The sequence below is a fragment of the Hyperolius riggenbachi genome, chromosome 6, assembly GCF_040937935.1.
Source record: "Hyperolius riggenbachi isolate aHypRig1 chromosome 6, aHypRig1.pri, whole genome shotgun sequence".
NCBI lineage: Eukaryota > Metazoa > Chordata > Amphibia > Anura > Hyperoliidae > Hyperolius > Hyperolius riggenbachi.
In genome coordinates this window covers 364,998,648-365,016,354 of record NC_090651.1, presented here as the reverse complement: position 1 = coordinate 365,016,354, position 17,707 = coordinate 364,998,648, and the positions used below count along the sequence as shown (strand labels likewise).

Genomic DNA, 17,707 nt, shown 5'->3' with positions numbered 1-17,707 from the left:
TGGGGTCCCCCCTCCCAGACCCCTTTTAGGATACTTACCTGTCCCTTTAAATAAATGATCCCTCGCAATATCCTCGGAAATGTTCTATCAGTTACAATGTAACAAAGTTATTACAATGTAACAGCTTTGTTACATTGTAACTACGCCGCACCCGACGCCACTCGCCGCTCAGCCGCCGCATACGCGTCCGTGCTGCATAGACCCGACAGAGCTCTGAGCTATGTAGCTCAGAGCTCTCTAAGCATCTTTGTATTTGGGCTCCAAGGAGCCCCATTGGTCCTTAGCAGACCAATGGGGTTCCTTCTGATTTGAAGGAACCCCATTGGTCTGCTAAGGACCAATGGGGCTCCTTGGAGCCCAAATACAAAGATGCTTAGAGAGCTCTGAGCTATATAGCTCAGAGCTCTGTCGGGTCCGGACTCCGTGCAGGACACTAAGTCCCCGCCGGCTCCGCTGCCCTCCCCGCCTCTCCCACATGTCACCCACATGTCACCCACATGTGGGTGACAGATGTGGGCGGGGTGGACAGCGGGGACTTAGCGTCCTGCACGGACGCGTATGCGGCGGCTGAGCGGCGAGTGACGTCGGGTGCGGCGTAGTTACAATGTAACAAAGTTGTTACATTGTAATAACTTTGTTACATTGTAACTGATAGAACATTTCCGAGGATATTGCGAGGGATCATTTATTTAAAGGGACAGGTAAGTATTATTGGTTAATTAACCACCCTGGCGTTCTATTAAGATCGCCAGGGCGGCTGCGGGAGGGTTTTTTTTCAATAAAAAAAAACTATTTCATGCAGCCCACTAGAGGGCGCTCCGGATGCGTTCTTCTGATCACCTCCGGCGGCCAGAAGTAACACGGAAGGCCGCAATGAGCAGCCTTCCATGTTTCGCTTATCTCGTCGCCATGGCGACGAGCGGAGTGACGTCATGGACGTCAGCTGACGTCCTGACGTCAGCCGCCTCGATCCAGCCCTTAGCGCTGGCCGGAACTTTTTGTTCCGGCTACGCTGGGCTCAGGCGGCTGAGGGGACCCTCTTTCCCCGCTGCATGCGATCAGGCAGCACACGCGGCTGGCAAAGTGCCGGCTGCGTGTGCTGCTTTTTATTTGATGAAAATCGGCCCAGCAGGGCCTGAGCGGCAGCCTCCGGCGGTGATGGACGAGCAGACCGCTCAGCTGGTTAAGAATATTAAAGGACTTTTTTCGTGGTTATGTTTTTTGTTCAATTAAAATACTTTTTCTAAGTGTTTGTGTGTTTATTTACTTTTAACTCTTAAAGGAAATGGGTAAGGGGTACAAGTACCTCTATACTCATTTCTCCTGGGAGGGGGGGTGGGCATCTGGGGGACTCCCAGATTCCACCATGAACCCCCCCCCCCCCAGGAAATTGCGGCCTCCACCTCCACCGCCCATCGGAGGTGGAGAAGAGCCCCTTGTCCTTGGATTGGACAAGGGCTCGGAGGGGGAGGGGAAAGCTTGGCTGCCCCTCCCCTTCCGAGACCCCCCAATCCATGGACCATGCGGGCTGGTATAGTCAGGGTGCGGAGCCCCACGCGGCCGGTGCTCTGGCTATCCCAGCCTGCATGGGGGACAAGGGGTTAAAGAGGTCTGGGAGGGGGGACCCCACGTCGTTTTTTTTTTATATTTCCCACACTCAGAACGAAGTAAGTAAAACTCTTCCCACTTGGGGGAATCTATGAAAATAATACACTATTGTTACCTGTGCAAAAAAAACTGACATTTTCCGCATTTAAAAGACATTTTTGCTCTTGAAACTTAAAAATCGATTTTCTCAAAAACTATAAGGTCTTTTTGAAAAAAAATTTTTTCCTCTTATTCCCACTGATCCCCTTAATATACCCTAGGAATTTGGTGTTCCTAAACATTTTACGCAGGTTTTGCTATTAACCATTAAAGTCGGCGGGTTTTTAACTGTATACATTTTTACTTTGAAACTTTAACATCGATTTTCTCAAAAACTATTAGGTCTTTTTGAAAAAAAAAAATTTTCCTCTTATTCCTCCTGATCTCCTTAATATATTCTCCAAATTTGAGGCTCTTAGCATTTAAGGGGGCTTTGCTATTAACCCTTAAAGTCGCGGCTACCTAACATTGATCCATGCGTCAACTTTTCGGCTTGGGAGCATGGCCATACGCATTAATTTCGTAATACCCACAGTAATGCGAAAATTACGCGAAAAATTACGCTTACGCGAAATTTCGCGAAATCCTTCTTCATTACGATTATGTACTTACGGCCATAATCGTAATTACACGAAATACGCGAAATTTCACGAAATCGTAATTACGTCATTACGCTCATCTCTACGCATATGCCCGCTCTCTAGTACATGTCCGCTCCACATGTGCATATGTATATCCCAGGCAGCTGGCTTCCCTATCGCCGCGAGGTTTGCAGACCTGTCCCCTGTTTGAGCCTTTCAATAGAGCCAGCCGCGCACAGGGGACAGGTCTGCAGTCCTCGCAGCGATAGGGAAGCCAGCTGCCCGGGATATACATATGCACATGTGGAGCGGACATGTACTAGAGAGCGGGCGTATGTGGAGCAGACCACCAGCGGCGTTACACAGAACACAGATCCCGGCAGCCATGCGGTATGTGATCCGACGTCGTGAACTGTTATACTTGTAGGGGGATTAGAGATGTGGGGAGAGAGCGACCACCCACTTAGCACCAGGGACTTGCAACACAGGACACCAAAGGGACACAAGAGACAGGAGGAAACCCTAAAGGGACACAGGAGGAAACCCTGAAGGGACACAGGAGGAAACCCTGAAGGGACACAGAAGGAAACCCTGAAGGGACACAGGAGGAAACCCTGAAGGGACACACGGAGGACACCCTAAGGGGACACATGGAGGACATGTAATTGGACACATGGAGGACACCTAAGGGGACACATGGAGCACACCTAAAGGGACACATGGAGCACACCTAAAGGGACACATGGAGCACACCTAAAGGGACACATGGAGCACACCTAAAGGGACACATGGGTGACACATGGAAGACACATAAGGGACACAATGGAGGAGACATGAGTACACAAGAGGACAACATTTGGAGGAGAACATGTACAAGACCCTCCTGGAACATGGACGCACTATGTTTAGTATGCATATATTTTTTTCCCTAGTTTGTGCCCTCTAAACCTGGGTGCGTCTTATATTCCGAAACGTGTTATACGGCGGAAAATACGGTAATTCTTAATTATGGACAATTTTAAGTCATTAAAAACATTTTTTACAGAATTACTGTATGATTGATTACAATTCAATTTCATGTAATCATGATAAACTTTGCAAAATTACAAAATAACTTGTAAACATGAAATTACACATGAAAGTGCAAGTTAACATAAAATCATGATGCAATAGTATGAATAACAACAACATTTATTAAGAGTTTGGCAAAAATTATGAATTACAATTTAGCATTGTAATTAGTAATTACGATGCAAAATTAAGCAATATGCAAAATTTTGTCTCGTTAAAGAGACTCTGAAGCGAGTCTAAATTCACTTTTTTAACTTGTAGCCATGTTAAGCACTATAAGCCCTGCTAAACCGCCGCATCCCCGCCGCGAAACGAGGCGTTTATACCCCCCAAATCCCCTCTGCAAGATCCACGACTTTCTTGATCGTGGATTTTGCTGCTCGTGGAGGCAGAGCTATGAGCTGCAGCTCTGCCTCCAGGTGCGTTAATCTGCCCGCGGATCTCCGCCTCTCCCCGCCCCTCTCAGTGAAGGTAGATTGAGAGGGGCGGGGAGAGGCGGTGATCAGTGGGGAATGACGCGCCAAGTGGCAGAGCTACAGCCATAAGCTCTGCCTCTATGAGGAAGTGCTTCCCGGACCCAGGAGAGAAGATTTGGGGAATATAAACCCCTTGTTTTGCCGTGGGATAGCGGCGGTTTAGAAGGGCTTATAGTGCTTAACATGGCTACAAGTTAAAAAAGTGAACTTAGACTCGCTTCAGAGTCTCTTTAATACTGTTGACACAAAAAAAGTGTTGGAGCGTACTTAACCTCCTTGACGATTTTCCCGACCTGAGCTCGGGGTAGAAAAAATAAGCTATTAGCGGTGATCCCGAGCTCAGGTCGGGGTAGGCATTGCAGAGCTTTACTTGTAGTTGTGGAGTCCCGGCAGCCAGTTGGAGCAGCGGAGCCGTGGTGGTGGCAGCAGAGCGGCGGTGGCAGCGTGATGTCATCGGGGGCGGGGCTAATATTGAAAACGAACTTCTCTATAATAGAGAAATATAGAGAAGTTCGTTTATATGTATATTAGCGCCATCTTGTGGGCAAAGAGAAAACTGCAGCACAGGAGCCCAGGAAGGTACATTTTTTTTTATTTTGCTGCAGATCTCCCTGCCAGAATGTTTTTTTTTTAGGTTTTAGGGTCTGAAAGAGTGGAAAAAAATTGCACCGCTTTTAGACCCTAAAATCTGGAAAGAATCAGACCGCCAAGGAGGTTAATATCTGGTACGAAGAGGAAGATAATACTCCAGGGGCCTTACGGAGCTTTATGTTTACCTACTTAAAATAAACCTGACCTGAGGAAAAGATACCTAAGGTAGAAACAGAGGTAGGTTCATGCTGTAGCCACATACATTGTCCAATACTCTCCTCATTTCCCCCAGTCCCCATAATCACGGCTTGGAAATATTTTGGCTACCTTGCAATTTTCAGGCAGGAAGGGGCAGGCTTGTCTTGATGTGTCCTACTATCACTCTCCTACTCCCCTATTGTTTCCCGCTCCATTAATTCTAAGAGTGATTGCGGTGGGAAAAAGGGGTGGGGGTGGGGGGGGTGATAGGAGGAAACATTGTGGCAAGCTTGCTTGGCTTTTCCTTCCTGAAATTTGGACTTTAGCCAAAAGTCAAATTCTTCAAAGAGTGATCATGGGAGTGGGGGAGGGGGTGCCTTGAAGAAGAAGAAAGGACAAGCACTGAAATTGTGCATTTCCACTGGTCCATCCTTTCTCGCATACATTTGTTATCATTGTCTGTTTTTTTTGGCACACGATATCGGAGCAGTGCTTTTCAGCGCTGCTAGATTTGGGCGCAGTCGGCGACTCCATAGACTACAATAGGAATCACTCCTATTGCAGCGCTCAGTGAGTAACGTCGGCTCCGTCTGAAGACGGAGCCGAGGTTGCTTAAAAAACGCAATAATTCAGCCTCCAGCAATCGCTGGAAGCCGAATTATTTCATTCACCCACTATCCATGTCGGCCTGGAAGGGGAATAGTAATTAAAACGGCCCGGACTTGTGCAGAAGCAGGATCAGCCATATATCGCTGAATCCTGCGCCCAAGTCTACCGGCGCTGATTTCAAATGTACTCCACGATATTACCAAAGTTACTTTTTTTTTTACCCTCTCTGTACTCTTATTATTTCTCTGTACTCTATTCTAACACTAACCTTGCTCTCCTGTCCTAACACTAACCTTTTTCCTCAGTGAATCCTCACCTTTACAGTTAATTAACCACTTGCCGACCAGGGGATTTTACACTGATCGGTGCTGCGTGGGCTCTACAGCCCGCAGCACCGATCAGGAGTGCAGCAGGGCGATCAGACTACCCCCCTTTTTTCCCCACTAGGGGGATGTCCTGCTGGGGGGGTCTGATCGCCGCCGGCTGCAGTTGCTTAGCGGGGGGGGGGCTCTTCAAAGCCCCCCTCCGCAGCGCTTTCCGCCCTCTCGCCCGCTCCCTCCCTCTCCCTTCCCCTGTGTGCTGCGCAGGACGGATTTCCGTCCTGCGCATTGAAGGATAGGCTTCAGCCTATCATATTCCGGCGATCCCCGGCCAATCAGAGGCCGGGGATCGCCGATCTGCCTTACAGCGCTGCTGCGCAGCAGCGCCGTATGATGTAAACAGCGGGGATTTCTTCCCCGCCTGTTTACATTTTGCCGGCGAGCCGCCATCGGCTGTTCACGGAGACACCCTCCGTGAACTGACATGGAAAGGCCACTCGATCGAGCGGCCGTTTCCATGGTAACCCGCAGACGACCAGTTTACGCCAATCGGCGTTAGATGGTCGTCAAGAGGTTAATTTGAGCACCAGATATGGAATAAGACCATACAGGCAAAGCAGGTGGTTTCGGTGAACGATGCTCACTGGCGGGGGCCAAAACCAGGCACCCAATAGCAGCAGTGGTATGCTGTGTGGTGTGCATAAGAGTAACTTGGGGCTCCAGTTGAGAGGATTCAGAGGGGGAATAGTATTTAGCGCTGCCGGGGAGTTAAGCAGCAGCAGGATGAGCCGTCATTCAGCTTTCCCGCTTTTGCCCAACTCACCAACAAGTGCACCGATACAGGGCTCTCTCTGTTTGTTTGTTGGAATGGTGTCCAGGCAATTTGGAATATCTCTGTCCAATTTCCTATTATCCTATTATGCTGAAAGACAAGCAGTTTGGTGTTGCATAAGGCATATACAGTAATATTCTTGTAAATAGAAGAACTGGTGGTGCCTAGAAACTGGTGGCACCACCTGTGCACACGCTTATATCATTAACATACCACAGAAGGTGTCTGTCCGCCATGGGTAAATGCCAGCGCCAGCTGCTTGACAAGACAAAGCATAGCTTGATATAGCTTTGCACAGAATGTCATCTTTTTCTCCGAAGATACAAACATCAAACACGCAGTCCTTAAAGCGGCTCTCTGGATCCACCACAGTCTGACATTCACGGAAAGGTCCAGTCTTATCTACTATGATACCACAACCAGTTTTACTATTACGATAGTTTTGTTCCAGGTCTGTTGTTTTAGAGCAGTTGGCCTTATCGTCTTCGGAGCAACCAGGTATGATTTGCACATTCCAGCTTTTCCCAAAGATTGTTGGATTGGCAGCTACCTTATTATCCTTGGTTATAAATTCATTAATCTTATTGCCATCATATTTGCCGCACAGACCACAAAGTTGTCCAGCATATGTGCTCGGAACTGTGACAACAATACGACTGTCCCAATTGTAAGACACTTTAAAGCCAAAATTTGTCTGAAGGACCGCACTATTACCTGATCGGTACATAGACACAATATCTGTGCCTTGATTATAAGTCACAGGCAGGTTAGTCAAAATTCCATTCACCTGAAAGAGAATAAAGAGTGAGCCTATTTACATTTAAAGCGTACCAGATATCTTCTAACCTAAAACTTTGATACTTACCTGGGGCTTTCTCTCGCCCCATAAACATGTCGTATACCATCCTCCCACTGTCAGCTGCGATCAGCCCCGGTAACTGGCTCAGTCGCATCAGTCTAGGTCTACTACGCATGCATGGACCTCCCCTTCCCGTGCAGAAGGCATCAACTGATGCGACTGTGCCAATTACCGGGGCAGATCGCGGCTGAACGTCAGACCATGGGAGAACGGCATGGAACCTAGACGTGTTTAAGGGTGTGAGGAAGCAAATCTTAGGGTTAGAAGAACTCAGGTTTACTTTAATTATCAAATGTTAGCTTCATCAATATGTTTTTTTGTTTTTTACTTTCAGAAAAGCTTAATTGAGAGTCCAATGAAAAAAAAAATACATACAGAAAAATCAACATTAGTATGTACAAAATCCCATCTACTGACCTTGAATGCCTGCTGTTCAAATGATATTTACACTAGGTATAAAGGGGTAAAGAGGCGCCCAAGGTGAATAAAATGCATTAAAAGCAACTAAAATATAGATAAATGAGGCGGCTTACCTCAATGATGACACACCCATATACAAATTGATATTTATTAGTGAAAAAAGCACAGGCAATGCGTTTCTTGGGAACTCGCCCACTTCCTGAGGTCAGATAAAGTGTCACTAAATGCCGGTAGTCGGATTTAAAGAGACTCTGAAGCAATTTTTTTTTGCTAAATTTACCTTTCCATTTGCTTCAGAAGTCTCACCAGCGCTAAACCGCCGCATCCCCGCCAAAAAACGAGCACTGCAGACTCCCCAAATGCCCGGGCAAACATTCACGACCAACTTGGACGTGGATTGTGCTGCCCTGAGAGGCTGAGCTATTCGCTGTAGCTCCGCCTCTCCTGCTGTCGATCGCCACCTCTCCCCGCCCCTCTTTGTGAAGAAAGAGTGAGAGGGGCGGGGAGAGGTGGCAAAGCGCGGCGATTGACGGCAGGAAAGGCAGAGCTACAGCAGAGAACTCTGCCCCTTCCAGGAAGTGCCGTCCTTAGTCCCCCCCCCCCCGGGGATTTGAGGGGTCGGCAGCCCCCTCGTTTTTCACCGGGGATGCGGCGGTTTAGCGCTGGAGAGAGTACTGAAGCAAATGGAAAGGTAAATTTAGCAATATATTTTTGCTTCAGACTCTCTTTAAGGCGCCTCTACCAACACTACACTAGGTATGCTCATTTGAATCCCACAGAAATTGAAATTTTTCGCATTTCCGATCAGAAATCAGTATTTCTAAATTGGTATAAAGAAAAAGGAAAGCAGAAATCAGAATTCTGCAGGAAATTCAATTTACCGAAACTCGCTTATGCAAGCATTGGGCCAATCAGAGAATGCAGAAATAAATGTTCTGCAAAAAATGGAGCAGACTTGTCATATTAGACTAATTAATTACAAGACTGATTTTCAGTTTTTCTGATTTTTTTTTTCATCTTTTGCATTCTCTGATGGAAAGAAATGGTTAATAAAATTCTCCTCGAAAATCAGAAAGATTGAAAATCAGACAAACGGCAAACAGGTCCACGGAATCAGAAATGGGCATTTATGACCACCCCTCATTTAGAAAACATTAACAAGCAACTTTTCTAAAGCACTTTTCTACCGTAGAACATATAACCATGGCTCAGACCAGTAATTAGTTGATTGGTGCACATAACACTTTTATTGCATTTTTCTTCTGGCAGACACAAAGCATATCATGGCAGCAGCCACTTGGGGCGTGCTCCACAGGTTACCAGGAGCATTAGGGAGCCTTGCCCAAATACTCCTTACTGTTTTACGCACAGGCTTAAGCCGAGATTTGAACCCTAGTCAAGGGCTCAAATCTAACATCAAAGGCCAGTACGCCATCCTTTTTTAAAAATCTACATATTGTTGGGATCTTAAAACCGCCGAAAGGTACCCGCAAGGTGGCTCCCCCAGGACCACCTAACGCCAATCGGCGTCAAGTCCTGGGGAAATGCTTTGCAGTAGATGGCGCATGCCGATTCGTGCGCATCCCCACTTAAGTGACAGAGCTCCACCCCAGTCATCAGTCTACCACCGGTGATCACCGCTAGCAGACTGTTATGGTGCCCATATATCAGGCGACTTGGCAGCCGATCAACCATCCAATTCGATTATTGAAATTCGGTGCCACAAAGTGCATGCCCGACTGACAAAGCGAACAATTTCAGGACGGAAACGGTGACAGTAATTGCGAGTGTTTTATTGTGTTTGTGTGTTACAGGAGAGAGGGCCCCATCAAAATACTTGCTGGTGGCCCCACTGATTTCTAGTTATATCTTTACCTGCCAGACTGTAGGGGGTCTCACAGATCCTCATAGCTGGGAGGCAGAAGAAACATCTCTTGCAAGGGGTTAACAGACAAATTTTTAGCAGCAGCTGTTCCCCCTTACAGGTTAATGAGCTCACCTGCACACGGTCAGAAACTTGAATTCTGGTGTACTACCTGCCTACAGCTGTAGTAAGTTATGGGCAGTGCCACATAGGCTATGGCCTAGGGGACCCCCGGATCCAGGGGCGGGTGGGCAACTGACTATACTAAGGGGAAGGGAAGGCTCACTTTGCTACCTATAACGGAGGGAGGGGATCCTCAGGCTATCTATATGGAAAGGGGGGAGGGTCATCTGGTTTCTTATACTAGAGGGAAGGGGGAGAGGGGTCACAGTATACCTATACTGGAGGGAATGGGGGGTCATCAGGCTATCTAAACTGGAGAAGGGGGAAGAGTCATCTGGCTACCTATACTGGAGGAAAGGGTAAACGGGCTACCTATGCTGGAATAAGGGGGAGGGTCATCTGGCTATCTATACTGAAGGGGGCGGCTGCTGACAGTGGCCTTGGGTGGTAAATCCGGCCCTGGTTATGCGTCTCTCCTCCTTTACTTGAGGAGGCAGCCAGATAGTTTCTGAGACAAACCAGAGAAAATGGTCATCAATTATGCTTATAATGCACATTAAGGCCCTGCTAACACCTAAAAGTGCAAAACGGAAGAGCTTAGCTGTTTTGCACAAGTTATTGTACCGTGTTTAGTGCAGTAAAAATCACTGGACACTTCCACAATTTCAAAGCGATCACAGTCAGCATTTTATAAGCACTGTACCACGATCGCTCCAGAACCACCCAGAAAATGCTGCAGGTAACACGTTTGTGATTGCGGCTAATCGCAAAGTGCCCGTGATCGGCGACAATGGCGGCAGTGAGAACACTGCCATAGAGTAACATAGCACTAGAGCTTTTTAAAAAGTTCTAGCACCTTAGTGATTAGTGGGAATCGCCCGCTAATCGCTTAGGTGTGAATGGGCCCTTAAAAGCTCTTTTTTGTGACAAGAGCATGTTGACATGGCAACATGTTTTTTTTAGCCCTCCTAGGGTCCTTAATTACAGCTATGATTAAGGATGCTTTAACCCTTTTCCTGCCACCCGATTTGTCCTAAACATAAACATCTACTGCCAAGCAGTTTTTAGACATTTTACTCTCATTAGGTTTACTTAGGATTTTTGACAAGAAAACCCACATGAAATAGGGCATATTGTATATTGTTTTTTCCATTTTTCCATAATAAATTGGGCTTGCACTCTGAAACAAAAGGTTGTACTTTTTCTGGAGATGTAACAACATTTTTGAGTGAAATATGTAAAAACAAAATAAAAAAAAGAAGAAGAATTACTGCCAAAAATGTTACTGTTTATAAAAGCCCTAATTCTGCTGAATCCAGCAATACCAGATATGTATTGGTATCCCACTTTTCCTGTCCTGGAATAGGTGCCGCCAGTACAGGTAGACAGATATAGGCACAGCCAGCATAGGTAGCCTGGAATAGGTGCCCCCAGTATAGGTAGCCAGGTATAGGTGCAGCCAGTATATGTAGCCAGGTATAGGTGCCCCAATATAGGTAGCCAGGTATAGGTGCAGCCAGTATAGGTAGCCAAGAATAGGTGTCCTAGTATAGGTAGCAGGTATAGGTGCCCCAGTAGAGGTAGCAGGAATAGGTACCCCAATATAGCTAGTAGGTATTAGTGTCCCCAGTATAGGTAGCAGGTTTAGTTGCCCCAGTATAGGTAGAAAGTATAATTGCCCCCAGTACAGGTAACAGGTATAGGGTGCCACTGCTGTTAGGGGGGCTGACATAATCCTCCCTCCCTCCATATGTGCCCCCCTTATGTGGCCTCCTGCAGCCCCCCTCTCCACTGTGTCCCGGGAACAAAATGCCAAATAACGTACTTAGTACTTTTTTGGCAGTTGGAGCTTTTTCCAGCCACAATGTACCTAGTACATGCTTGGCAGGGAAAGGGTTAAAGAGGAACTTTAGCTAAAAGGGGGAACATAAATCAATACATTGCAAAATGAGAAGTTAAAAAACAGAAGAGGGATCAAGAAATTATTGATATTTACCATATAATTTGTGCATATTGAGCTTGATTTACTAAACTGTGATATGACAAATAGCACACCTTATCAAAGATTTTACACCTTATTAAGGTTAGCCCACCTTATCAAAGATATCACACCTTATCAAGGTCAGCACACCTTATCAAAGATAACACTAGAGATGGCCCAGCCTTGGAGAACTCATGGAGAAGCACATGATCAGTTTGATCAGCTGATACATTTGTAAGCCTCTGATTTGCTGGTCATAATCATGTGTTAAACCAGGAAGTCATCTCAGCAAATCAGAGGCTTACAAATCTATCAGCTGATCAAACTGATCACGTGCTTCTCCATGAGTTCTCCAAGGCTGGGCCATCTCTAGACTTAACACGCCTTATCAGAGTCGCATAGCGAGCGCTATGAACCCGCACGGGCTCAGGGCAGGCCGAGTGCCATTGCCAATTAGCAGGCATACGTTTGTAGCGCTTGCTATGCTACTCTGATAAGGTGTGTTAGCTTTGATAAGGTGTGCTAACTTTGATAAAATGTGACATCTTTGATAAGGTGTGATGATATCTTTGATAAGGTGTGCTATTTGTCATATCACGGTTTAGTGAATCAAGCCCATTGTTTGATCCACGATCAGCCTGTGCGTAATCATCTTTACTACTGGAAGACATGAAAAAAAACAAGACAGCACCAACTGCCACTATTTATATTTAGCTATACATATGCACAGAGGGAGATACTGGTTGCTTAGCAGTTGGAAGCAGTCGCTATTTCCCACAATGCAACAAGGCTCCCACAGTGTGATGTCAGATCCTGTGGGAGGGGTTTCACCACAATGTCAGCCATATAGACGTCCTTGATGATCTATTTGAGAGAAGGTAAGGCTTTCCCGTGGAAAAGGGGGTAGCAGCTACTGATTGGAGTGATGTTCAATCCTTGGTTACAGTTTCTCTTTAAAGCTACCCTAAACAAAAAGCTTTTCATTTTATTAAAGACTAGTATTTAGTATTTATATAGCGCCAACATATTTCGCTATTGTCTTGTCACTAACTGTCTCTCAGAGGGGCTCACAATTTAGTCCCTATCATAGTCATATGTGTATGTATGTACGTATCTATCCTGTAGTGTATGTATGTATCATAGTCTAGGGCCAATTTAGTGGGAAGCCAATGATCTGTATGTTTTTTGGGATGTGGGAGGAAACCGGAGTGCCCGGAGGAAACTCACGCAGACACGGGGAGAGCATACAAGCAACTCCTTGAAGATGTTGACCTGGTTTAATGATTTTAAACACTGAAGTTCTTACCTGAATTTTGCCTGGCTTTATCCTACTAATAACTACAATGATGTTGTATATGAACACCCGGACCTCTGCAGTGAAAGAAACTGTTTTCCTGATTCGGTTTTCATTTTGGACATACACCTGAAAATCCACAAGATCTGCAGTCTTGTTACAGAGTCCTGTAAACAGGTAGACACATGTGCCCTGGAAGTCATATGGCACACCATCAAAGGTGTTGTAATGTGGATCTCCAGCTGCTGTGCACGTTGCATAGGAGTTGGGGTAGCAGCCTTGGATGCCTTTGGACACTGAGCAGGTCTCGGTCGGCTTACAGCGAGTGTCTTTACAATCCACATTGTTGGTGGCAGGATTGCAGGTGCACTGCTTTAAACACTTTGTGTCTGCCCAAAACGTCTCATTTGGGGCATAAACTTTTCCTTGAAAGACGCAGCCACAGTTGGCTTTGGGTATACATTTCCCTCCATCCAACACAAATCCATCATTGCACTGACAGCTCTCCACACATCCATCAGGACAGAGTCCTGTAGCGTTGATAGCAGCATCGTTACATGTTGGAGGGCAGGTTTTCCCACAGAGTTTATACTGACTGTTAGCTGGGCACGGCAAAACTAGGGAGAATAGGTACAATGCATTATTATTAGGTGATCTCATGCAATACAAACTTTTCACCCAACATTTCTTTTTTTTTTTTTCAACAATAAAAATGTTATTGAGGTCACCAACAATTATTGCAATTCAACATTCAGAGAGCAAACAGTGAAATTTATAAAGAAGATACATGTAGCAAAGTTTCCAACCAAGTACAGAAGGACATACTTATCGAATGCTACTTACAGAACTTCTCCCAACATTTCTGCTAATCATGCAGTCACATGGGTCTTTTAAAACTTGGCACTCTACAGCTACCATAAGGCTGCTTACACACCAAGACGTTACAGGCGCACGTTAGTGCTCCCCCAACGCACAGCAATGTAACACAAGTGGGCTGTTCACACAGCCCACGTTGCGTTACATGTAACGCTGCACGTTCTCCGCAAAGTGCAGCATGCTACGGCGTTGGAGCGGCTATAGCCGTGTTAGACTGTTTGCACATGCGCAGTGGGGGGGCGGAGAGGAGGCGGGGAGAGCCAGCTACAGTAGCCGCGCACATGGCTACTTAATATTCACTGCACTGGCGGGTGCTGATTGGCCGGCGGGACCACGTGATGCGGAGTGTCTCGCTCCGCATCACGTGGACCCGCTGGCCAATCAGCGCCACTCTGGGAGACATTATAGGAATCGAGCCGCCTAACGCGGCTCACTCTACCGTCGGCTCTTGCAGCACCATACGTTGTGTTAGGTGCACGTTATGCGACCTTAACGTAGCACTTGGTGTGCAAGTAGCCTTAATGTAAAGTCTGGTGGTCTACCCAACCTTTTGGATCCTCTCTAAAGATTTTAAGATTTATGTGGCCACAATCAGGTCCTAATTGCATAGCTCCAAACTGTCCCTCTTTTGGAGGTACTGTCCCTCTATGGGAACCAAATCCCTCTGACCCTCTATCGCCCTCATGTGTCCCTCTTTTACTCCTCATGTACAGATCTGTGAAAATATATATATTTTTCTACTGACAAAATGTCTTATATACGCTAAATGTTATTTATATCCTTTAAAGTGCTATATTTCTTATTTTCGAATGTTCATATGAAGGAAAATTAACCAGGATAGAAAGGATCAGTGTGGACTAGAGATGGCCTGAACGGTTTGCCGGCGAACGGTTCCAGACGCACTTTTGGTGGTTCGCGTTCGCCAGCTAAGGCAAACTTTTGCGGAAGTTTGGTTTGCCCCCATAGTGCGCCATTAGGGTCAACTTTGATCCTCTACATCACAGTTAGCAGGCACATTGTAGCCAATTAGGCTACACTCACTCCTGGAGCCACTCCCCCCCCTTATAAAAGGCAGGCGGCACTGGCCATTACACTCACTCGTGTGTCTGCATTACTTAGTGAAGGGACAGCTGCTGGCAGACTCTCATAGGGAAAGATTAGTTAGGCTCTTGTAGACTTGTTAGCTTGCTCCTGGCTGATTTTTATTGCTAAAATAGCACCCCACAACAGCTCTTTTGAGAGCTAATGTTCTCCTGATGTGTTCTTTTTTTGTGTTGCTCACTGACACTGCATTATACAGCCCTATCTGTTGCAGTTGGACCTTGGTAATTGCTATTACTGTGCCAGCCAGGCCCTGCCTAACTATCTATACTGGGACACCTACCTATGCCTACCTAACTACTGGGGCACCTACTTACCTATACGGGGACACCTACCTATGCCTACCTACCTACCTATACTAGGGCACCTACCTATGCCTATCTACCTATACTGGGACTCCTACCTATGCCTAGCTAACTACTGGGGCACCTACCTATGCCTATCTACCTATACTGGGACACCTACCTATGCCTACCTACCTATACTGGGACACCTACCTATGCCTACCTACCTATACTGGGACTCCTACCTATGCCTAGCTAACTACTGGGGCACCTACCTATGCCTACCTACCTATAATGGGACACCTACCTATGCCTAGCTAACTACTGGGGCACCTACCCATGCCTACCTACCTATATTGGGATTCCTACCTATGCCTAGCTAACTACTGGGACTCCTACCTATGCCTACCTACCTATACTGGGACTCCTAAATAATCCTGTCCTTGCGAGGTAGCCATTGCTGCGGTTGCTATTGGTTACCTCACTCTTGTCTTTGTGAATGCTTGCTGTCACTGAGGCAGTGACTGGATTAGCAAGCATTCATTCTGTCAGCCTCCTCCTAGTCCTGTCCTTGCGAGGTAGCCATTGCTGCGGTTGCTATTGGCTACCTCACTCCAGTCTGTCTTGTATCTGTCTGAATGTTTGCTATCGCAAGAGCAGCGCAACATCGCACTGCGCTGCCATTGCGTCTTATCAGAAGCCCAGAGCTGCAGTTGCTCTGGGCAGCCTTTTTAGCCTCTTCCATTATCCAGCTCTTAGCCTCGTTGTGCTGGGTGGTCAGAAAGTATAACCCTCCAGCGTTACACTTACATTAGGCAGTAAAACGTTCTACTTGACTTTTTTCCTGTGTTCCTGTCACTTACATTTGGCAGTAAAAAACTGATAGATCTGGCATCTCTTCATTGGGGACTCACAGGGCTTTCTTTATTTTCAAAAGAACTTATCTTATATAATCTGCTAAATCCGATTACGCAACATTTCAGGTAAGTTTTTGTAATTACGGCCATACGTATTAACAGTGTGGACATTCAGTTGATTTTGTATAGTCCATTCCTAATTTAGTATCATTTTTGCATAATCTCTTGCCAAGTTTAACAGTTAATAGTAAAGTCCCTGTACAAGCTATCATCACCAATATTGTGATGTTTGTTAACCACTGGCCGACCGCGTCACGACGATGGGCGTGGCCGAAGCGGCAGCCCCAGGACCGCCTAACGGGTGATTGGCGTAAAGTCCTGGGGCATCGGTTTGCAGGAGATCACGCGCGCTCATGCGCGCACATCTCCTCTTGGGAAGCGGAGCTCCACTCTGCAATCATTCTGCCAGTCGCCGCTCGGAGACAGTTAGCCCTCTATTTACTACGTACAGCGCTGTGATCTACAGCGGCACTGTACTCTGTGGTCGTTGGCCCTGGGGAATCAGACCCCACCAACAGGAAGATTTGTTGGTGGGGAGAAAAGGCGGGGGAGGAAATCACTTGTGTGCTGAGTTGTGCGGCACTGCAGAGAGGCCTTAAAGCTGCAGTGGCCAGTTAACCAAAAAATGGCCTGGTCTTTAGAGGGGTTTAAAACTGCGGTCCTCACGTGGTTAAAGAAAATAGTGGGAACAAGCAAAAAAAAAAAAAAAAAAGACCTTATAGTTTTTGAGAAATCTATTTTTAAAAATGCAAAGGAATTTAAAAAAAAAAAATAAGGTCAATTTAACCACTTGCCGACCGCGCACTCATACCGTGCGTCGGCAAAGTGGCAGCTGCAGGACCAGCGACGCAGTTCTGCGTCGCCGGCTGCAGGCTAATTAATCAGGAAGCAGCCGCTCGCGCGAGCGGCTGCTTCCTTTCAATTTACGGCGGGGGGCTCCGTGAATAGCCTGCGGGCCGCCGATCGCGGCTCGCAGGCTAAATGTAAACACAAGCGGAAATAATCCGCTTTGTTTACATTGTACGGCGCTGCTGCGCAGCAGCGCCGTAAGGCAGAGCGGCGATCCCCGGCCAATCAGCGGCCGGGCATCGCCGCCATGTGACAGGGGACAGCCTGTCACTGGCTGCACAGGACCGATAGCGTCCTGTGCAGCCCGGATCACCAGGGGGGCCAGGTAGGAGAGGGGGAAGCGGAATTTCGCCGCGGAGGGGGGCTTTGAGGTGCCCCCCCCTGCAACACGCAGGCAGGAGAGATCGGACCCCCCAAGCACATCATCCCCCTAGTGGGGAAAAAAGGGGGGGTGATCTGATCTCTCTGCCTGGTGTTTGATCTGTGCTGGGGGCTGTAGAGCCCACCCAGCACAGATCACAGAATTCAACGCTGGTCCTTAAGGGGGGGGTAAAGGGTGGGTCCTCAAGTGGTTAAGGACCATTTTCCTTTGCATTTTTAAAATCGATTTTCTCAAAAACGACAAGGTCTTTTTGAAAAAAATAATGTTGTCTTGCTCCCACTGTCTTCCTTAACATACATAACATTTGCATGCAGGAAGGCTTTGCTATTAACTGCAAAATTCAGCATGTTAACAAACAAAATTAATTATGATTTCCCCAAATTTCTCATTACGATTTTGCATTGTAATTGCGATTTACGATGCAAAGTCACC

At 46.8% G+C, this 17,707-nt stretch overlaps 1 protein-coding gene across 1 annotated transcript in view; it reads right to left on the bottom strand.

Annotated features, from left to right (window-relative positions):
• Positions 1 to 17,707, bottom strand: part of LOC137522273 (IgGFc-binding protein-like) — a 103,099-nt gene that overhangs the window by 21,284 nt on the left and 64,108 nt on the right. The window contains exons 6-8 of the mRNA XM_068242302.1: positions 12,879 to 13,483; positions 6,539 to 7,112; positions 4,146 to 4,262 (exon numbers count right to left, since the gene is read on the bottom strand). Coding sequence (XP_068098403.1) covers positions 4,146 to 4,262; positions 6,539 to 7,112; positions 12,879 to 13,483 — 1,296 coding nt within the window. The remainder of the gene's footprint in view (positions 1 to 4,145; positions 4,263 to 6,538; positions 7,113 to 12,878; positions 13,484 to 17,707) is intronic.